The sequence below is a fragment of the Labeo rohita genome, chromosome 1 (assembly GCF_022985175.1).
Source record: "Labeo rohita strain BAU-BD-2019 chromosome 1, IGBB_LRoh.1.0, whole genome shotgun sequence".
Classification (NCBI taxonomy): domain Eukaryota; kingdom Metazoa; phylum Chordata; class Actinopteri; order Cypriniformes; family Cyprinidae; genus Labeo; species Labeo rohita.
Window position 1 is genome coordinate 10,823,299 of NC_066869.1, and position 23,838 is coordinate 10,847,136.

The 23,838-nt window shown below is 35.9% G+C and overlaps 1 protein-coding gene across 1 annotated transcript in view; it reads right to left on the minus strand.

The window, feature by feature from the left end:
* The window catches only part of LOC127162785 (uncharacterized), a 90,525-nt gene extending 66,980 nt beyond the window's left edge, over positions 1–23,545 (minus strand). The window contains exons 1-29 of the mRNA XM_051105632.1: positions 23,466–23,545; positions 22,228–22,313; positions 21,919–21,957; positions 20,842–20,898; positions 19,502–19,882; positions 19,361–19,417; positions 18,512–18,886; positions 16,022–16,399; positions 15,874–15,930; positions 14,927–15,307; positions 14,786–14,842; positions 13,918–14,298; positions 13,783–13,833; positions 5,431–5,487; positions 5,127–5,177; positions 4,320–4,376; positions 3,972–4,028; positions 3,624–3,674; positions 3,205–3,261; positions 3,043–3,093; positions 2,521–2,571; positions 2,343–2,393; positions 2,155–2,205; positions 1,983–2,033; positions 1,807–1,857; positions 1,361–1,411; positions 1,207–1,257; positions 399–449; positions 5–40 (exon numbers count right to left, since the gene is read on the minus strand). Coding sequence (XP_050961589.1) covers positions 5–40; positions 399–449; positions 1,207–1,257; positions 1,361–1,411; positions 1,807–1,857; positions 1,983–2,033; positions 2,155–2,205; positions 2,343–2,393; positions 2,521–2,571; positions 3,043–3,093; positions 3,205–3,261; positions 3,624–3,674; positions 3,972–4,028; positions 4,320–4,376; positions 5,127–5,177; positions 5,431–5,487; positions 13,783–13,833; positions 13,918–14,298; positions 14,786–14,842; positions 14,927–15,307; positions 15,874–15,930; positions 16,022–16,399; positions 18,512–18,886; positions 19,361–19,417; positions 19,502–19,882; positions 20,842–20,898; positions 21,919–21,957; positions 22,228–22,249 — 3,061 coding nt within the window. The 5' untranslated portion in view covers positions 22,250–22,313; positions 23,466–23,545. The remainder of the gene's footprint in view (positions 1–4; positions 41–398; positions 450–1,206; positions 1,258–1,360; positions 1,412–1,806; positions 1,858–1,982; positions 2,034–2,154; positions 2,206–2,342; positions 2,394–2,520; positions 2,572–3,042; positions 3,094–3,204; positions 3,262–3,623; positions 3,675–3,971; positions 4,029–4,319; positions 4,377–5,126; positions 5,178–5,430; positions 5,488–13,782; positions 13,834–13,917; positions 14,299–14,785; positions 14,843–14,926; positions 15,308–15,873; positions 15,931–16,021; positions 16,400–18,511; positions 18,887–19,360; positions 19,418–19,501; positions 19,883–20,841; positions 20,899–21,918; positions 21,958–22,227; positions 22,314–23,465) is intronic.
* Positions 23,546–23,838: the final 293 nt, after the last annotated feature.

The window sequence follows — 23,838 nt, forward strand, 5'->3', positions numbered from 1 at the left end:
AAACTGGTAGATGTTGTGGAAGTGACTGGTGGTAAAGTGACTGAAAAAAAAAAATAAAAATAAAAATAAACACATGATGATTCAGACTCAGATGCTGAATTACTGTGTTCTTCATGAAAAAAAAAACAAATCATTATGAGGAGTTTCTTTTACAAGGTTATATTCAGTCTTACAGTACATCATTCTCACCTGTAGATGTTAAACTGGTTGATGTTGTGGAAGTGATTGGCAGTAAAGGAAAAAAAAAAAAAACACATGATGATTCATGATTTATGATTGATGATTTAGACTCATTATTGATGATTTAGATTTAGACTCGGATGCTGAATTACTGTGTAAAAAAATCATTATGAGGAGTTTCTTTTACAAGGTTATATTCAGTCTTGCATCATCCTCACCTGTAGATGTTGAACTGGTAGATGTTGTGGAAGTGATTGGCGGTAAAGGGACTGAAAAAAAAAAAAAAAATAAACAGATGATGATTCAGACTCAGATGCTGAATTACTGTGTTCTTCATGAAAAAAAAAAAAAAAATCATTATGAGGAGTTTCTTTTACAAGGTTATATTCAGTCTTGCATCATTCTCACCTGTAGATGTTAAACTGGTAGATGTTGTGGAAGTGACTGGTGGTAAAGGGACTGAAAAAAAAAAATGAATTACTGATTTAGACTCAGATGATGATTCAGATTCAGATGCTGAATTACTGTGTTCTTCATGAAAAAAAAAAAATCATTATGAGGAGTTTCTTTTACAAGGTTATATTCAGTCTTGCATCATCCTCACCTGTAGATGTTAAACTGGTTGATGTTGTGGAAGTGATTGGCAGTAAAGGAACTGAAAAAAAAAAAAGATGATTTAGACTCAGATGCTGAATTACTGTGTTCTTCAGATGCTGAATTACTGTGTAAAAAAATCATTATGAGGAGTTTCTTTTACAAGGTTATATTCAGTCTTACAGTACATCATTCTCACCTGTAGATGTTAAACTGGTAGATGTTGTGGAAGTGATTGGCAGTAAAGGGACTGAAAAAAAAAAAAAAATAAACACACATGATCATTCATGATTTATGATTGATGATTTAGACTCATTATTGATGATTTAGATTTAGACTCAGATGCTGAATTACTGTGTTCTTCATGAAAAAAAAAAATCATTATGAGGAGTTTCTTTTACAAGATTATATTCAGTCTTGCATCATCCTCACCTGTAGATGTTGAACTGGTAGATGTTGTGGAAGTGATTGGCGGTAAAGGGACTGAAAAAAAAAAAAAAACACATGATGATTCAGATGATTTATGACTTGATGATGAAAAAAAAAAATGATTTCTTTTACATATTCAGTCTTGCATCATCCTCACCTGTAGATGTTAAACTGGTAGATGTTGTGGAAGTGACTGGTGGTAAAGTGACTGAAAAAAAAAAAAATAAACACATGATGATTCAGACTCAGATGCTGAATTACTGTGTGCTGAATTACTGTGTAAAAAAATCATTATGAGGAGTTTCTTTTACAAGGTTATATTCAGTCTTGCATCATCCTCACCTGTAGATGTTGAACTGGTGGATGTTGTGGAAGTGATTGGCGGTAAAGGAACTGAAAAAAAAAATGAAAACAGATGATGATTGAACTCAGATGCTGAAAAAAAAAAAATTATCACGAAAAAAAAAAAAAAAGTCTTGCATCATTCTGACCTGTAGATGTTAGACTGGTAGATGTTGTGGAAAAACTGGTGTTAAAAAAAAAAAAAAAACATTATGAGGAGTTTCTTTTACAAGGTTATATTCAGTTATACATCATCCTCACCTGTAGATGTTAAACTGGTAGATGTTGTGGAAGTGACTGGTGGTAAAGTGACTGAAAAAAAAAGATGATTTAGACTCAGATGCTGAATTACTGTGTTCTTCATGAAAAACAAAAAAAATTATGCAGAGTTTCTTTTTTACAAGGTTATATTCAGTCTTACAGTACATCATTCTCACCTGTAGATGTTAAACTGGTTGATGTTGTGGAAGTGATTGGCGGTAAAGGGACTGAAAAAAAAAAAAAAAAAGATGATGAATCAGACTCAGATGCTGAATTACTGTGTAAAAAAAAAACACATTATGAGGAGTGTATTTTACTAGGTTATATTCAGTCTTGCATCATCCTCACCTGTAGATGTTGAACTGGTAGATGTTGTGGAAGTGATTGGCAGTAAAGGGACTGAAAAAAAAAAATGAAAACAGATTATGATTCTGACTCAGATGCTGAATTACTGTGTTCTTCATGAAAAAAAAAAAAACAAATCATTATGAGGGGTTTCTTTTACAAGGTTATATTCAGTCTTGCATCATCCTCACCTGTAGATGTTGAACTGGTGGATGTTGTGGAAGTGATTGGCAGTAAAGGGACTGAACCAATAACATATGGAAACAGATGTTAAATCAGACTCAGATGATGATAAATTAATGAGCTCATCATGAAGAAGATCATTATGAGGGATTTGTTTTGAAAAGTTCAGTCTAGCATCATGCTCACCTGTAGTAGTGGAACTGGTAGATGTTGTGGAAATGACTGTAGGTAAAAGACCTGTAATAATTACAAGATGGAATAAGACAACAGTTCAGATTTAAATGAAGTACTGTGTTCTTCATGAAGAAAAAAAAAATCACTATGAGGGGGTTCCGTTAAAATGCCACATTACGTTTTGCATCAACCTCACCTGTAGAAGCAGAAATAGTAGATGTTGTGGATGTGACAGGCTCTAGAAGAACTGCAACAATAACAGATGTTAAGTCAGACTAGATAAGGATGAACTAATGAGTTCTTCATTAAGAAGATCATTATGATGAGTTTCTTTTACAAAGGTTATATTCAGTCTTACACCATCATTCTCACCTGTAGATGTTAAACTGGTAGATGTTGTGGAAATGACTGAAGGTAAATGACCTGTAATATTGACAAAATGAAATAAGATGACCAGATTTAGAAGTGCTGTGTTCTTTGCGAAGGCACTAATAATAATGGAGGATTGCATTTCAGTAACATCATCATCCTCACCTGTAGTAGTAGAACTGGTAGATGTTGTGGAAGTGACTGGCAAGAAATTACCTGTGGTATTAACAGTAATACATATTAACAGTAATAACATATTTATTTATTTATTGCAAGCCACAGTAACAAACTGACTGGTAGAAGTAAGGGAACATCGGACTACATTACCAGTTGATCTCATCTCTTGTGTGACTGATGTGTCAGTGCTGCTGATGTTAGTAACAGCTGGAAAAAAAAAGACTAATAAATATGAATGAAAAAAAGACACAAACTTACTGTACATTTTCTGTTATTGAAAGGGTCTAGAACAATTTAGCAAAGTAAAAGTATTTTTATTTTATTTATTTTATTTATTTTTCTTTTAGTAAAGTGACAGACTTCTCTCTGGTGGAGTATGCTGGATTTTCTTTAGTTTGCTTAAACTCTGCCTCTGAATGCTCACAATTCTTGAGTGAGAACCAAGTCCCTTCCCTGCACTTTTTATTTTCCAATAATTTGTTACACTTTGATGTGTAATTGTTCCTGACATTGGCATTAACAGCTACAGGCCAGAAATAAGCCAATAGAGACACAGTGTGTTACATTACCAGTTGAGATGGTAGTGACAGTGGTAGAGCTGGTGGTAATGTTGCTAACATCTGAAAATGTGGATGAACAGCTTATAATTAATAAGCAAATTTCTCTTAATATATCTTGTACATGGGCACGCAAAATGCAAAAAAAAAAAAAAAACTGTCTGCAGTGATCTACAACTGAAAAATAAAAAAAAAAAAAAAAAAAATAAGATATACAACTGAACATTTCACATTCTTTTTTATTTCTCGTCTCTGTTTACAGACACAAACACACACACACACACACGCCTGTTTAATTCTACAGATCCTCAAACATTCAGCCAAAACACAATCAACAGAGGAAACATCAGACTACATTACCAGCTGAGCTCATCTCTGGTGTGACTGTTCTATCAGTACTGCTGATGTTAGTAACAGCTGAAAAAAAAAAAAAAAAAAGACTGATGATTCTTAATGAAAAAAGACGCAAGTAATACAAAGAACACATTAAAATTTAATTACCTGCACAGTATCATGAATAAAAAATAAATAAATAAATAAATAAATAAATAAATGTCTGCAGTGATCTACAAGTCAATATTTCACATTCTTTTTTATTCCTCATCTCTGTTTACAGACACAAACACACTCACACACCTGTTTAATTCTACAGATCTTCAAACATTCAGCCAAAACACAATCAACAGAGGAAACATCAGACTACATTACCAGCTGAGCTCATCTCTGGTGTGACTGTTCTATCAGTACTGCTGATGTTAGTAACAGCTGAAAAAAAAAAAAAAAAAGACTGATGATTCTTAATGAAAAAAGACGCAAGTAATACAAAGAACACATTAAAATGTAATTACCTGCACAGTATCATTAATAGCGGTAAGTTATAACTAACCAATTCATGAACATGCACTCTGATATGATCATGTGAACGAAGCAGCATTTATTTCATGCATGATTTAGATTTGTGATTTATCAGATGGATTTAGGACTAACTGAAATACTGAAATCAAATGATTTAAGATGCTTGTGAATCAGACATCACTGTTACTGGCCCACATTCAGCTTACTGTACATTTCCTGTATTTTCTGCAGTTTGCAGTAACAAATTTAGCAAAGTAAAAGTATTAATCTACACTGTAAAAAAAAGAAAAGAAAGAAAATGTTTTAACTTTAAAAAGTGTTTGTGCTGCCTTAAAATTTCAAGTTTAGTCAACATGAAATGTTAAGTTGTACTACATGAAAACATGGATATTTGAGTTGAGTAAACTTAAAATTTTAAGGCAGCACAGACACTTTTTTTTAAGTTGAAACAACTTTTTTATTCATTTATTTATTTATTTTTTTACAGTGTACTTGTCAAAGTAATCTACTTGTCACAATTCTTGAGTGAGAACCAAGAACCAAATCCACTTTTTATTTTCCAATAATTGGTTACACTTTGATGTGTAACTGTTCCTGACATTGGCGTTAACAGCTACAGGCCAGAAAATAAGCCAATAGAGACACAGTGTGTTACATTACCAGTTGAGATGGTAGTGACAGTGGTAGAGCTGGTGGTAATGTTGCTAACATCTGAAAATGTGGATGAACAGCTTATAATTAATAAGCAAATTTCTCTTAATATATCTTGTACATGGGCACTCAATATGCAATAATAATAATAAAAAAAATGTCTGCAATGATCTACAACTGAACATTTCACATTCTTTTTTATTCCTCGTCTCTGTTTACAGACACAAACACACTCACACACCTGTTTAATTCTACAGATCTTCAAACATTCAGCCAAAACACAATCAACAGAGGAAACATCAGACTACATTACCAGCTGAGCTCATCTCTGGTGTGACTGTTCTATCAGTACTGCTGATGTTAGTAACAGCTGAAAAAAAAAAAAAAAAAAAGACTGATGATTCTTAATGAAAAAAGACGCAAGTAATACAAAGAACACATTAAAATTTAATTACCTGCACAGTATCATTAATAGCGGTAAGTTATAACTAACCAATTCATGAACATGCACTCTGATATGATCATGTGAAAGAAGTAACATTTATTTCATGCGTGATTTAGATTTGTGATTTATCAAATGGATTCAGAACTAACTGAAATACTGAAATCAAATGATTTAAGATGCTTGTGAATCAGACATTGCTGTTACTGGCCCACATTCAGCTTACTGTACATTTCCTGTATTTTCTGCAGTTTGCAGTAACAAATTTAGCAAAGTAAAAGTATTATTCTACACTGTAAAAAAAAAAAAAAAAAAAAAATGTTTCAACTTTAAAAAGTAAGTGTAAGTGTTTGTGCTGCTTTAAAATTTTAAGTTTAGTCAACATGAAATGTTAAGTTGTGCTACATGAAAACGTGGATATTTGAGTTGAGTAAACTTAAAATTTTAAGGCAGCATGGACACTTACTTTTTGAAACAACTCTTTTTTAAGTTTTTTTGTTTGTTTGTTTATTAGGGCCCGAGCCCTAAAAGGGCGAAGGCCCTATTGTTTTCCTTAGGATTATTATTATTATTTTTTGTCAAGGTTTTTGGGGGTTTTGGGGCCCTTAACATGCTCAAAAACTCTTGAAAATTGGCACACACATTGGAATCTGCGGCCATTAGGGCCGGGCAGAGACTGGTACACGGGCGTGGCAAAGTGACTCTACAGCGCCCCCTGGAATTTGGAGGGCTATGTATCACACATACTTGCACTTACACACATGAAACTTGGTGCACAAATAGAACTCATCGAGACAAACAACTTTCACATTCCATGTCATTAGCTCATCCCAACAGGAAGTTGGTTATTCTGTGTTTTGTGAAAAACACATGCTCTGGAATTTGATATACTAGTCCTAGGTTTTTTACCCAACTGCAACCAAACTCGGAAAACACGGTCTCAAAACATTGGGGATGAAAAATTGCCAGGGGATTTTTGATATCTCGAATGGTTTGGCCGTGGCGAGGCGTTGAAATTATGGCGAGAAATGAGAAACAGGAAATGGCTAATAACTACTGCACACATTGTCTGATTCTGATGAAACTTCAGGAGTTTGTTCATTCTGTGATGCCGATCACATAGATGTGACTATCATGAGTCAAAGTTATAGCGCCACCAACTGGCAACAGGAACTGTGTCTCTTTTAAAAATGCTTTGAAATCACATGGATATTTTTACCCGATTTGCTTCAAACTTCATCAGAACAATGTCAAAACACAGCCGATGACAATCTGTAAAGGGGTCTTTGATACATTAAATGCTGTTGCCGTGGCAACGTGTCAAACTTTAACATTTGTTTCCTGTGCTTTTGGGCCACTTAATAAGCTTAGATTTTCATGAAACTCAACACACACATCAGTAAGTGCATTATCCTAACTCTTCACAACTTTTTACATATGAAAAACAAGTCATTTGTAGGAAATATGTTTATCATGTTTTCAGAGACCGCAAAAACATTTGAAATATCACACTTCTAAATTGGCAGATAAAGACTGTAATACCAAGGATGAACACAAGATGACCTCATAGGATAAGGAATCTTTTTAACTCTAATCCCATCTCAGTCTCATTGTTTCAGAATGACTTAAAAGCATTTTGATTTTAACCCTTTCATTGCTGTGACACTTCAATCCAAACCGGTACAGGGATACTGTTAATGCATGTGCCCGCTGGGCACCGTTCTTCTGATGGCACCAGGATTGCGGATGCGCTGGCGGCGAGGGCCCGTCATCGCTGCTTGCAGCTATATTTATTATTATTTTTTTTTTTCAAGGTTTTGGGGGGTTTTGGGGCCCTTAACGTGCTCAAAAACCCTTGAAAATCGGCACACACATTGGAATCTGCGGCCATTAGGACACCCCAGAGGCTGGGACCTGGGCGTGGCACAGGGGCTCTACAGCGCCCCCTGGAACACTTTTTAAATCTTGATGTATATCCCGCACATGCTTGCACATATACATATGAAACTCGGTACACATATAGATCTCACTGAGCTGAACAACTCACGCACTCTGTGTCATGAGCTAATCCCAGGGCTATTCAGGGCTGTTTAAAAAGCACATGCTCTGGAATTTGATATACTAGTCCTAGGTTTTTTACCCAATTGCCACCAAACTCGGTCAACCTGATCTCAAGACATTGGGGATGAAAAATTGTGAGGGGATTTTTGATATCTCCAATGGTTTGGCCATGGCGAAGCATTGAAATTATGGCGAGAAATGTGAAACAGGAAATGGCTAATAACTTTTGCATACATCGTCTGATTTTGATGAAACCTCAGCGGTTTTGTTTGTTGTATGATGCCGATCAGATAGATGTGACTATTAGGAGTCAAAGTTATAGCGCCACCAACTGGCAACAGGAAGTATGTATCTTTTAAAAATGCTTTGATATCACATGGTTAATTTTACCCGATTTGCTTCAAACTTCATCAGAATAATGTCAAAACACAGCCGATGAGAATCTGTAAAGGGATCGTGGATACATTAAATGCTGTTCCCATGGCAACGTGTCAAACTTTAACATTTGTTTCCTGTGTTTTTTGGGCACTTAATAAGCTTAGATTGTCATGAAACTCAACACACACATCAGTATTAATGATAGTTAGACACTGGCAAAGACTCATAAATGGGCGTGGAGGAGACGCTCTATAGCGCCACCTTTTGTCAAAAGTTGGGGGGTTAGATTTAGCTACAGACACCAAACTTGGTATGTATATTAGTCTCATCAAGCTGGACAACTTTCTAATTTACACCCATTAGCTGCGACCAACAGGAAGTCAGCTATTTTGATTTTAATGTGGATTTTTGGAAAAATCAGGCTATAAACAAATTCATAGTCCTCCAAGCAGGAATAAGTAGTTCACACCAAACTTTGTCAACATGATGCCAACATACTGAAGATGTTAAATTGTAAGCAGATTTGGGATATCTTGAACGGTTGATTTATGGTGATTTATTAAATTAGCAGTAAAAAACATGACCGTAATTTTAAAAGGCAGCATGCAAACACTTCAAAACATTTTACATACATAAAACTAGTCATTCTGAGAAATAAATGCTTAGATCCATCAATATAAAATAGTCAACTAAAAATAGAAAATTAAAAAACTATTAAACATCTGATCCCACTCTAACTCTCTCACTCCAACTCTGTGTGTGTGCGTTAAGTGTGTGTGTAAGTGTGAGTGTTGACAGTGGGGGAGGGTGGCTGTCAGAGACAGAGAGAGACAGAGTGCATTTAAAGTGCATTATCCTAACTCTTCACAACTTTTTACATATGAAAAACAAGTCATTCTTAGGAAATATGTTTATCATATTTTCAGAGACAGCAAAAACATTTAAAATATTACACATGTAAACTAGCAGAAGAAGACTATAATACCAAGGATGAACACAAGATGACCTCATAGGATAAGGAATCTTTTTAACTCTAATCCCATCTCAGTCTCATTGTTTCAGAATGACTTAAAAGCATTTTGATTTTAACCCTTTCATTGCTGTGACACTTCAATCCAAACCGGTACAGGGATACTGTTAATGCATGTGCCCGCTGGGCACCGTTCTTCTGATGGCACCAGGATTGCGGATGCGCTGGCGGCGAGGGCCCGTCATCGCTGCTTGCAGCTATATTTATTATTATTTTTTTTTTTTCAAGGTTTTGGGGGGTTTTGGGGCCCTTAACGTGCTCAAAAACCCTTGAAAATCGGCACACACATTGGAATCTGCGGCCATTAGGACACCCCAGAGGCTGGGACCTGGGCGTGGCACAGGGGCTCTACAGCGCCCCCTGGAACACTTTTTAAATCTTGATGTATATCCCGCACATGCTTGCACATATACATATGAAACTCGGTACACATATAGATCTCACTGAGCTGAACAACTCACGCACTCTGTGTCATGAGCTAATCCCAGGGCTATTCAGGGCTGTTTAAAAAGCACATGCTCTGGAATTTGATATACTAGTCCTAGGTTTTTTACCCAATTGCCACCAAACTCGGTCAACCTGATCTCAAGACATTGGGGATGAAAAATTGTGAGGGGATTTTTGATATCTCCAATGGTTTGGCCATGGCGAAGCATTGAAATTATGGCGAGAAATGTGAAACAGGAAATGGCTAATAACTTTTGCATACATCGTCTGATTTTGATGAAACCTCAGCGGTTTGTTTGTTGTATGATGCCGATCAGATAGATGTGACTATTAGGAGTCAAAGTTATAGCACCACCAACTGGCAACAGGAAGTGTGTATCTTTTAAAAATGCTTTGATATCACATGGTTAATTTTACCTGATTTGCTTCAAACTTCATCAGAATAATGTCAAAACACAGCCGATGAGAATCTGTAAAGGGATCGTGGATACATTAAATGCTGTTCCCATGGCAACGTGTCAAACTTTAACATTTGTTTCCTGTGTTTTTTGGGCACTTAATAAGCTTAGATTGTCATGAAACTCAACACACACATCAGTATTAATGATAGTTAGACACTGGCAAAGACTCATAAATGGGCGTGGAGGAGACGCTCTATAGCGCCACCTTTTGTCAAAAGTTGGGGGGTTAGATTTAGCTACAGACACCAAACTTGGTATGTATATTAGTCTCATCAAGCTGGACAACTTTCTAATTTACACCCATTAGCTGCGACCAACAGGAAGTCAGCTATTTTGATTTTAATGTGGATTTTTGGAAAAATCAGGCTATAAACAAATTCATAGTCCTCCAAGCAGGAATAAGTAGTTCACACCAAACTTTGTCAACATGATGCCAACATACTGAAGATGTTAAATTGTAAGCAGATTTGGGATATCTTGAACGGTTGATTTATGGTGATTTATTAAATTAGCAGTAAAAAACATGACCGTAATTTTAAAAGGCAGCATGCAAACACTTCAAAACATTTTACATACATAAAACTAGTCATTCTGAGAAATAAATGCTTAGATCCATCAATATAAAATAGTCAACTAAAAATAGAAAATTAAAAAACTATTAAACATCTGATCCCACTCTAACTCTCTCACTCCAACTCTGTGTGTGTGCGTTAAGTGTGTGTGTAAGTGTGAGTGTTGACAGTGGGGGAGGGTGGCTGTCAGAGACAGAGAGAGACAGAGTGCATTTAAAGTGCATTATCCTAACTCTTCACAACTTTTTACATATGAAAAACAAGTCATTTGTAGGAAATATGTTTATCATGTTTTCAGAGACCGCAAAAACATTTGAAATATCACACTTCTAAATTGGCAGATAAAGACTGTAATACCAAGGATGAACACAAGATGACCTCATAGGATAAGGAATCTTTTTAACTCTAATCCCATCTCAGTCTCATTGTTTCAGAATGACTTAAAAGCATTTTGATTTTAACCCTTTCATTGCTGTGACACTTCAATCCAAACCGGTACAGGGATACTGTTAATGCATGTGCCCGCTGGGCACCGTTCTTCTGATGGCACCAGGATTGCGGATGCGCTGGCGGCGAGGGCCCGTCATCGCTGCTTGCAGCTATATTTATTATTATTTTTTTTTTTTCAAGGTTTTGGGGGGTTTTGGGGCCCTTAACGTGCTCAAAAACCCTTGAAAATCGGCACACACATTGGAATCTGCGGCCATTAGGACACCCCAGAGGCTGGGACCTGGGCGTGGCACAGGGGCTCTACAGCGCCCCCTGGAACACTTTTTAAATCTTGATGTATATCCCGCACATGCTTGCACATATACATATGAAACTCGGTACACATATAGATCTCACTGAGCTGAACAACTCACGCACTCTGTGTCATGAGCTAATCCCAGGGCTATTCAGGGCTGTTTAAAAAGCACATGCTCTGGAATTTGATATACTAGTCCTAGGTTTTTTACCCAATTGCCACCAAACTCGGTCAACCTGATCTCAAGACATTGGGGATGAAAAATTGTGAGGGGATTTTTGATATCTCCAATGGTTTGGCCATGGCGAAGCATTGAAATTATGGCGAGAAATGTGAAACAGGAAATGGCTAATAACTTTTGCATACATCGTCTGATTTTGATGAAACCTCAGCGGTTTGTTTGTTGTATGATGCCGATCAGATAGATGTGACTATTAGGAGTCAAAGTTATAGCGCCACCAACTGGCAACAGGAAGTATGTATCTTTTAAAAATGCTTTGATATCACATGGTTAATTTTACCCGATTTGCTTCAAACTTCATCAGAATAATGTCAAAACACAGCCGATGAGAATCTGTAAAGGGATCGTGGATACATTAAATGCTGTTCCCATGGCAACGTGTCAAACTTTAACATTTGTTTCCTGTGTTTTTTGGGCACTTAATAAGCTTAGATTGTCATGAAACTCAACACACACATCAGTATTAATGATAGTTAGACACTGGCAAAGGCTCATCAATGGGCGTGGAGGAGACGCTCTATAGCGCCACCTTTTGTCAAAAGTTGGGGGGTTAGATTTAGCTACAGACACCAAACTTGGTATGTATATTAGTCTCATCAAGCTGGACAACTTTCTAATTTACACCCATTAGCTGCGACCAACAGGAAGTCAGCTATTTTGATTTTAATGTGGATTTTTGGAAAAATCAGGCTATAAACAAATTCATAGTCCTCCAAGCAGGAATAAGTAGTTCACACCAAACTTTGTCAACATGATGCCAACATACTGAAGATGTTAAATTGTAAGCAGATTTGGGATATCTTGAACGGTTGATTTATGGTGATTTATTAAATTAGCAGTAAAAAACATGACCGCAATTTTAAAAGGCAGCATGCAAACACTTCAAAACATTTTACATACATAAAACTAGTCATTCTGAGAAATAAATGCTTAGATCCATCAATATAAAATAGTCAACTAAAAATAGAAAATTAAAAAACTATTAAACATCTGATCCCACTCTAACTCTCTCACTCCAACTCTGTGTGTGTGCGTTAAGTGTGTGTGTAAGTGTGAGTGTTGACAGTGGGGGAGGGTGGCTGTCAGAGACAGAGAGAGACAGAGTGCATTTAAAGTGCATTATCCTAACTCTTCACAACTTTTTACATATGAAAAACAAGTCATTCTTAGGAAATATGTTTATCATATTTTCAGAGACCGCAAAAACATTTTAAATATTACACATGTAAACTAGCAGAAGAAGACAATAATACCAAGGATGAACACAAGATGACCTCATAGGATAAGAAATCTTTTTCAGCTCATTCTCAGTCTGTCAGAATGATGTAAAAGCATTTTGGGTAACACTTTCTATGAAGCCCCTATTTATAATACATTATAATGGTATTTATAAGGCATTATAATGAATGCATAATGCATTATAAAAACCTTATAATATGTTATGTCATCTCATGAATAATCATAACAACAATTATAATACATTACAGGTTATAACTTTTAAGATTATGATTTCTTTATAACACACAATGGACAACATATAAAATCTACCTAATTTATAATGGACTATATCATACTACATTTATTTTTTACATTATATATTATGTTTTAATTTGATGGTCCCCCTAGTCTATTGACAATAAGCAATTGTCATGTCTACTTGCTCGTACATGTCAACTAACACTCCTTAGAGTATTAGTAGACTTAGGTTAAGGTTAGGCTAGATAGCAGGTTCACGTGCTTGCAAAGTTACTTATAATCAGTTTGTCTTTTGGGGAACCATCAAAATACAGTGTTAGCATATATTTAGCATACTACTAAAAAGATGATACAACATACTATAAGGTTTTTTTATAATGAATTATGCATTCATTATAATGCTTTAAGAATACCCTTATAATGTATTATAAATACGGGCTTCATAGAAAGTATTGCTGCAGTTGCTTTTAACTTTTTCATTGCTGTAACCCTTCAATCCAAACTGCCACAGGGTTACTGTCAATGCATGTGCCCGCTGGGCACCATTTTCCTGATGCTACCAGCATGACGACTGCACTGGCGGCGAGGGCCCGTCATCACTGCTTGCAGCTATATTTTTGTTTTGTTTTTTTAACAGTGTACTTGTCAGTGTAATCTACATGTCACAATTCTTCAGTGAGAACCAAGTCCCTTCCCTGCACTTTTTATTTTCCAATAATTGGTTACACTTTGATGTGTAACTATTCCTGACATTGGCATTAACAGCTACAGGCCAGAAAATAAGACAAAAGAGACACAGTGTGTTACATTACCAGTTGAGATGGTAGTGACAGCTGTAGAGGTGGTGGCAATGTTGCTAACATCTAAAAGTTTGGATGAATAGTGATTAATGAACAGAAACACAAACATCATGAATGTGTAGAAAGAGCTTGTGTAAATATAATCACCTGCACAGTATGCTGAATTGCATAACGTTGGACTAACCAGCTCATAGACATAATAATTTCCTGGACAGGCTTTGACTTTGATGGTAAGAGACTGGTAATAGCAGCAGTCACTTCTCCAGTGACTACAAGCATCTCTGGTGACGACTCCATCCTCAACTGTTGGGTGTCCACCACGAAGCCACAATGGGGCAGCAGTGCCACATCTGTATGTTGCAACACATGTCTCTGGGATCTGAGCACTCAGACCGTTAATGAAGAGACGATACCAGCCACGCCAGATGACTGAGGTGTCACACATGGAGAAGTGATATGAAAAGCTGGTGGCTCTCCATGGGTTATCCAGCACAGTGTAGTTGTAGCAGGGGTTAAAAGAGACATAATCTGTATTGAAAAAATTAGAAAACAAGAAAGAATAAAGAACGTATGCCTAAAAATGTGGGGGGAAAAAAGTAACAAGTTATGCAGGTTTCATCAAATCACATGAGTAGAAGTTACAGTTAATTTCATTGTCAATTTTCCGGTTTAGGTCTCCTTATTTGCAAAGCATAAACTTAAATGTAAGGTTCGTTCAAAAATTATATATATGTTATTTATTATACAGTGTGTGTACTAATAATATGCTGTTCACCTCCATTAAAATGACTGTGATTGCCGTAATTGATCACTACTGTTTAATGTGTTGCAAATGTGTTTTGTAACTCTACGTACACTGTAGTAAATTTAGATTCACGCCAGCCAAGAGACTGAATGGCTGCAGGGAAACATGCATTTATGTAACTGCTGAACTGATCAAGCAAACCTGTTACACATATAAAAGGAACACAACAAAGATATTCACTTTAAACAGAGACGCAGTATGTTACATTACCAGTTGAGATGGTCACTGGTGTGACAGCTGTAGCACTGGTGTTAATGCTGCTAACATCTGAAAGGTTGGATGAATAGTGATTAATGTAAAAAAACACAAACATCATGAATGTGTGGATAGAGCTCATGTAAATATAATTACCTGCACAGTATGCTGAATTACAGACAGTTGGTGCAATCAGCTCATAGACATAATAATTGTCTGGACAGGCTTTGATTTTAATGGGGTAAGACTCATAATAGCAGCAGTAATTGTTCCAGTGACCGCAGACATCTCGAGTGACAACTCCATCCTGTACTGTTGGGTGTCCACCACGAATCCACAGTGCAATATTAGTACCACAGCTATACTGAACAACACACGTGTCTGGGACGTGAGCGCTCAGACCGTTAATGAAGAGACGATACCAGCCGCTCCAGGTGACTAAGGTGTCACACCTGTTGTTGTAGTAGTATCCGTTGTAGACTCTCCATGAATCATCCAACACAGTGTAGTTGTAGCAGGGGTCAGCAGAATGGTAATCTGTTATGAAAACAAAAAAAAAAAAAAAAAAAAAAAAGAATGAAAAACAGAATTAAAAATAATTCTAGCATGGTGTGGTGAGAAATTTAATGTCAAAATGTCATAGCACTGTTTATTTAAAAGACATTGTGTTTATATATAAAGGTAACACATATAAATCACATTTGTATGTTTTTGATCTGTCACTAAAGAGTGAATATGCTTATGAGTGAATTGGCTTAAGAAATCAGCTAATGAAATCAGGTGGACACACCACCAACAGCTGCTGCTCACATGCACTCACAGAAGAGCTGGTCAAGATTTTCATTTATTTATTTTTACATTAAGAATCACATTTTGGGTTGTTTTGGTAGTTCCTTAAAGCACCAAACTACTTTAAACGTACTGACACAAGTTTACTTGTATCTAGTGGTACAGGTCATTATATTTGTCAGTCCAGAAAATAAGCCAGTTGATTCACAGTTAATGGAATCAGATGGACACGGCTGTTCCTGATATCGGAAAAATGCTGCTGAACTGCTACATGTCAAAAAATAAGCTAATAGAGATACAGTGTGTTACATTACCAGTTAAGAGGGACGGTGGTATGGCGGCTATAGAGCTGGTGTTAATGCTGCTAATATCTGAAAGTTTGGATGAATAGTGATTAGGCAGATCTAGTGATTAACACAAATCTGATGAACATGTACAAATGGCTCATGTGAATATAATCACCTGCACAGTATGCTGAACTGCATAAAGTTGGTGTAACCAGTTCATAGACATAATAATTGCCTGGACATGCTTTGACTTTAATGGGGTAAGAACCGTAATAGCAGCAGTAATTTTCCCACTGTGCACAGACATCTCGTGTGACGATTCCATCCTCAACTGTTGGGTGTCCACCATTAATCCACAGTGGGAAATTAGTGCTACACCGATACTTCCTCACACAAGTGTCTGAGATTTGAACATTCAAGCCATAAAGGAACAGACGATACCAGTTTCTCAAGGTGAATGTGTCACAATTGTGATGGTAAGATTGTCTGTTACTGGCTCTCCATGGATTATCCAGCACAATGTAGTTGTAGCAGGGGTCAACATAATGATAATCTGTTAGGAAAATATTGAAAATTATTATATTTGCAGGTGAAGTCATTTATTTATTAAGCCTTAATAAAACATTAAAAAACTGTTTTATGTTAAAGAGTTATATCTTTTAATGTAAAGATTCTGTCCCTTAAGATCTTAAAGGAGAAGTCCACTTCCAGAACACAAATTGACAGATAATGTACTCACCCCTCATCCAAGATGTTCATGTCTTTCTTTCTTCAGACGTAAAGAAGTTATGTTTTTTGAGGAAAACATTTCAGTATTTTTCTTCATATTATGGACTTCTATGGTGCCCCGAGTTTGAACGTCCAAAATGCAGTTTAAATGCAGCTTCAAATGATCCCATGTGTGGTTGGAAGCCGAGAAAGAAAGGTCTTATCTAGCAAAACGATTGATTGTTTTCATAAAAATAATTCAATTTATATACTTTTTTAATGTCAAACGCTCATCTTATCTCACTCTGCCTGAACTGTTTTTGTTCCTGTTCATGACAGTTAGGGTATGTCAAAAAACTCCCATGTCATGTTCTCCCTTAACTTCAAAATTGTCCTATATCGCTGTTTTACCTTTTTTGTTAAGAATGTTTGATCTTCTTTGCATGTTCCCTTTGCAAACACTTGGTCGGTATTTCTGCAACGATGTAGGATGATCTATGATCTTGTAACGCCAAGCCAGCAGAGGGAGCCCTCACCCTAGAACTGCCTGCACACTCCCTCTGCTGCTTCTATTGTTACTTCCTGTTTGTCACTATTTAAAGACTCACCATGTGCTCACTGACTTGCGAAGTATTGCCAGTTTAACCTGCCTTACCGAGCGTTTCTTTATTGGATTACCTGTTGGATTACCTGTTGCTGTCTTTTTTCGACATACCCTAACTGTCTTGAACCATAATACACAGAGTTCAGGAAGAGCAAGACAAGACGAGCGTTTGAGGTTAAAAAGTATTTAAATTGTATTTTTTTTTAATGAAAATAACCAATCGTTTCGCCAGATAAGACCTTTCTTCCTCAGCTGTGATCATTTACAACCACATTTGGGATCGTTTGAAGCCGCATTTAAACTGCACTTTGGAAGTTCAAACTCGGGGCACCATATCAGTCCATCATATGGAGAAAATCCTGAAATGTTTCCCTCAAAAAACATAATTTCTTTACGTCTGAAGAAAGAAAGACATGAACATCTTGGATGACAAGGGGGTGAGTACATTATCTGTAAATTTTTGTTCTGGAAGTGGACTTCTCCTTTAAAAGAAGTTTTCAAAGATGATTGCATGCTTGTTTCTGTGTTGCATAAGGTCTATAGGCAGAACACCCAGTGCTCCCACTCTCATACTGTGATATACAGTATATATAGGTTGATGTAACTGTGTTTGTAAGGCAGTTTTGTTACAGAAAGAAGAACCAAAAAGCGATTACAACCAGGTGAAATTGGTTTGTTATTAATGATATAAACACAATCATCACCTAGATTCAGTATGTAGTCTTTGTGAGTCGTTATTAATCATATAGTTTTATATATATATATATATATATATATATAGTTTTTAATCATAATAGGTCTGTAATTACACCATAGGATCCAGCTGCATTACAATAATTTATGAAGGATTAAAAAAAAAAAAAAAAAAAGAGAGAGAGAGAGCAACCTCAAGAATCAGTGTATGAATCTCAACAATGGTGACAATCAGAAGCTTCATGCTGCAGTGCATGCTTTGTACCTAGTCTTTGTGCATTGAGTGCACTTTGATCTCACATTGCGACCATAGTATGATGATCACACATTTAAGACGCTGTGAGGTTACACTTTTATCTCACTTTGACCTCACATTGTGACCACATCACAAGTATCCTGGGAGCTCATGGTGAGATCAACGTGAGATCAAATTGTTGACTGGGAGTGGTACAGATCATCACATTCATCAGGCCAGAAAATAAGCCAGAGTTACAGTGATAGAGTTACAGTGTGCCACATTACCAGTTAAGAGCTTCGCTGGTATGACGGCTGTAGAGCTGGTGTTAATGCTGCTAGCATCTAAAAGTTTGGATGGATAGTGATTAGGCAGAAACACAAAACCGATGAACATGTACAAACGGCTCATGTAAATATAATCACCTGCACAGTAGGCTGCATTACAGAAAGTTGGACTGACCAGCTCATAGACATAATAATTTCCTGGACAGGCTTTGACTTTAATGGGAAAAGACCCGTAATAGCAGTAATTTTCCCAGTGACCGCAGACATATCTAGTGACGACTCCATCCTCAACTGTTGGGTGTCCACCACGAATCCACAGTGGGATATCAGTGCCACAGCTATACCTAGCAACACATGTGTCTGGGATATGAGCGCTCACATTATTAATAAAGAAACGATACCAGCCGCTCCAGGTGACTGAGTTGTCACAGTTGTGGGAATTTGTATTACTGATGGTTCTCCATGGTTCATCTAGCACAGTGTAGTTGTAGCAGGGGTCAGCAGAATGGTAATCTGGTATTAAATAAATAAATAAATAAATAAACAAACAAACTGTTGCTTTAATAATACGGTTTCTGAAAATAATTCTAGCATAGTGTAAGAAACCGTTACTTTCACAATCTTACAGCTTTGTTTATTTAAAAGACATTTTTTATGTCTGTTTTTTATGTGTAAAGGCAACATATCAAATCAAATTTGTATTTTTTTTTTTTTTATCTGCTGAATAGAGTAAACATAAAGAGCTGTTCAGCTAATGGAATCAGGTAGGCACAATTATTCATGTCACTAGCAGCTGCTGCTATTGTGTACTCACAGAACAGCAAGCTCAAGCTCAAGTCAAGTTGTCTTAAAATATACAAATCATGTTTTAGTTTGTTTTGGTAGCTCCTAAGGAACTAAGGAACACACACTTGCATATAGTGGTACAGCTCATCACACTCATCAGATCAGAAAATAAGCCTATAGAGATACAATGTAGTACATTACCAGTTAAGAGCATTTCTGGCATGACTGCTGTAGAGCTGGAATTAATGCTGCCAACATCTGAAATTTTGGATGAATAGTGATTAATGAACAGAGACACAAATATCATGATGTTGTATAAAGAACTTGTGTAAATATAATTACCTGCACAGTAAGCTGAACTGCAGACAATTGGTCTAACCAGTTCATAGACATAATAATTGCCTGGACAGGCTTTGACTTTAATGGGGTAAGACCCGTAATAGCAGCAATAATTGTTCCAGTGACCGCAGACATCTCGAGTGACGACTCCATCCTCAACTCGTGGGTGTCCATCACGAATCCACAGTGGGATATCAGTACCACAACGATACTTCCTCACACAAGTGTCTGAGATTCGAACATTCAAGCCATAAAGGAACAGACGATACCAGCCTCTCCAGGTGAAGGAGGTGTCACACCTGTGGTCGTAAGACTGTCTGTTATTGGCTCTCCATGGATTATCCAGCACAGTGTAGTTGTAGCAGGGGTCAACAGAACGAGAATCTGTTAGAAAACATTGAACATAATTATAACTTGCATCTGAAGTCATTTATTTATTAAGCATTGATGAAACATTCAAATTGGAGTTTAGTGGCTTTTAGTATGAATATGTTATTGTAAGCAAAATTTGTATTTAGATTACATGATTTCAATATTTACAGTTTTTCTTCCTAACCAATAAGGATTATAAATTTGATGACTCATTCTCAAGGTCGGCCTGATCTATAACCAGAGTAGGTAATTGGCTAGGGCAGTGTCCCAAACCTGGTCCACAACAGTAAACATTTTGGATGTCTCTCTCATCTGACACAATCATTTCAGGTCTTCAAGTGCCTACTAATGAGCTGATACAATATGCGCAGAGTTGGAAGTACTAAAGGACCAGCACTGCACCACTGGCCTAGGGCCTAGAGCTTAGAGGAGAAGCCTCCATAACTGTAACATTCCTATACACTAGTCCACCAATCAAGACGGGCAGCAATAGAACAGAATTAGGTAACCCTGCGATAGGGTGTGAACAAAATGCAGCTTCTTGCAGCTGACTGGTTTTAAGGTAGTGACTTATAATGGCGTTGATATGAACACGTACTGCAGGGGCTGCTAAGCGAAAGGCTTAACATGCACGCAAAGAAAGTGCAGCTCATGATGCAGTTATGCAAGTTGTCAATTTTATGAAAGAGATTCCACTACTCAAAGAACTTCCACTACTCACTAGCATTACTGTTATTTAAAAGTAAAGCGATGTGTTCATATTCTGGGTTCATCTGCTTGCCTGTACATAGTATAATTTATTAATAAACTGTATATAGAATTTGCTGTTTTGATGTACAAAAAAATTGGGGGATGGAGCTTATAGTGTTGTTATCTTGGCAGCAGATAGTCACAATAATATTATGATGGAGGTGTTTACAGTACACAGCCAAAATGCCAGTAAATAACACAAGACGTGACAAAAACATTACCAGCTGTGGTTGTCTCTTGTGCAACAGTTGTTAAGACCAAGTTAAGTGTTGACACATCTGGAAAAAAATGAATACATATACATTAAAAAATAAAACAAAATAAAAACAGTATAATATCTTAAACAGGAATCAGTTGGTCTAACAAAGACATAAAAATTGCCTTGCCATGCTGTGACCATAGAAATAGTGATATTTTTTTTCTCTTTTTTTTTTGTCCCAATTTACAAAATGACACAATTACAAACATTTGAATGGGGCTGCAGCTATCAGGCCTTTTTTTTTGGGTAGCAAAAAAGCACTCTTTTGATGTCATTGTCTTTGTGCAAGAATAGACTAAAAAAAAATTTTTTTCCACCCATAAATATCCAGTGTTTTGAAACGGATAATAAAAGTTGTGTAGAGTTGACTATAAATATTTGACTTCAGCAGCATTAGTTTTTATATGTCATGTGATGTCAGTTTGCCATTTTTGTAGTCCACACAACTTTCCTAGTCCATTTCAGAGCACTAAGAGAGGAAAATGTCATACATTTTCAGTGTTTCTCACAAAAAAATTTTAAATACACAAGTCATAAGGACTAAAATCCTTTAATGATTATGGGATTTTAGAGCTAGATAGAGCTTCAGAGTCTTGCAGGTTTATATGAGGGTGGTTAAATGATGGCAGAATTAAATTTTTTGGGTGAACTGTTAAACGCTTTGGAGTTCACCACATTAGTGCCTTTGGTCCTGGAATAAAAGAATGAAAATTAACATGAATGATTCATTTTGATATGTTTCTCTCCAAAGATCATTAATCACATTTTAGTCAAAGCAGGAATATATATATGCATTGTTCATATATATATAAAATAAATAAATGCATTTCTGATGAATGTGGGCACCTGATTCAAGAATTCTAAATCTGCAGATTTCTGCATAAGGGACTTATATTGTAAAATTCTGATACTCTTATTGACAGCTTTAAGCATAATCAAATTTGTCAAGGTATTTAATAAACATGTGAGTCTGTTTGTTATATTAATTTACAACAACAACAACAACAAGATGACATGCAAAAACACTGCTCGAACTTACACAGCATTAGTACGACAGTAGTTGGTGCTCTTATAAAACCTGTCATGAAATATGAAGAAAAAAAAAACATTAGAAAAAAAAAAAAAATTCTATATAAGTCTATATAATCTTAAGACCATTTCTTGAATTGTAATTTCATCATGTAAATTCATCATATTCATTTCATTAAAAAATATATGATAACAAAAATAACAATAATAATAACAAGAAGAAGAAAAAGAGTAAGAATCAAATAATAAAATGAAATTTTACACAGAGTGATGCAACCTTTGTATACAGCAAATCTTTACAAGACATTTAAATACATACTTTTATTAATAGAAGAATCCATTGTCAATGTTGACAGCCCGGTGTACTTCTCTTTAGCCACAAATGAGTTCAAAAGAAGAGTTTCCCTTACAGTTACAGAATAAACAAATTAGCCTGATGCATGACTTACAATGAATAATTTACCTCTTACATGAGTTAAAACTGAGGCAAGTTTTAAACATGTATTGTCTAAGCACACAGCAATAGTGCATCATTAATAAATGATGCTTTAAAAAAACTTATGCGGTTCATGGTAATTGTATAAAAATTTCTAAAAGCCTAAAGAGATCCCAGAAATTATATATTTTATTATATATACAAAAAGTGCTGACACATGATTATTTAATCCTGAACTTCTAGACACCTATCAAAAGTTAAGTTAACCATTTAGAGACACAAAGTTGAACTATTCTTCTAACTAGTTTTTGTGTTTATAATTTCAGGAAATCTGCCTTCTGGAATTGGTGAACACTGGCACTAATATCACTTAAGTTTGGCTTGCTGAAAATAATGGAAAGTTTTTTTGCTGTTGTTGTTTTTTTTCTGCAATTTTGTTATAATTGAAAATACTGAATGCTGTTGTTGAGAATACTATTCTAAATAGTAATAAATATGAATAAATAATCAAAATTGTACCTAACCAGCACCCTTCTGAGGCGTTAGAAAAAGTTAAGTCTGTTTGATGCTTCCCACTTATTAAAAATCTTTAATTCAACCCAGAAAGGTATTTTTATTCAGCACAGGAAAAGTGTGCCAACCATCTCTGGGCTGCAAGATTTATACATTCTCCTCAACTGAGGGAGTGATTAAAATACTTACATACGCTTGCTTTTGTGAGCCTACATGCATAGATTTATTTGCTATACTAAAAAGAATTTCACTTGGAAATTACACTCATTTCAGTTCTATGTTACCTCACTGTTCTGTCTGTAAACCCTTTAACCATGTCCTGCAACCTTGACCAGCCCTTTTATTTTTTTCTTAATGTTCCTATTACACATAAATCACACCTCAGGACACATGAATCATAAAGTATATAGTTCATCCTCAAGATGAATACCATATATTTTGATGACTTAATTTTAATGACATAAACTTAATGTTTACCCTATAGAGCATGAAACTTGTACAGTATCACAAACAGCTATTACAGACAAAACTGCAAAAAAATTATTGACTGACTGATAGTAACACTAAAGCATTTAATTCTTATTTAAGCAAGTAAAAGAGGGTCTTACCTGATATGAGTTTACATGTAGTCATCTCCCCCCAGCTAGACTGACTACACAGAGATATTTGTGTCAGATGTATATATGACCGTTATCTGCAGATCCTATGAGGAAACTAACCTATTTTGTCAGTCCTTCCTGCTGAAATTCAAATTCATATTTAAATGTATACACAAAAACAGATCATTCACCGGGATCCACTTACAAAAACAAACAAATACAAAGATAACATTTCAGTTTATTTCCACATATTTGTACACACCATCTAAGACATCCATGTTAGCCATGGCACATATTTTTGATGTTGTGCTCAAAGTGACTAAAATGTGGCTGAAATGACTAAAGTAATTAAAATTAAAATCTACCAACCATTCTTTATATT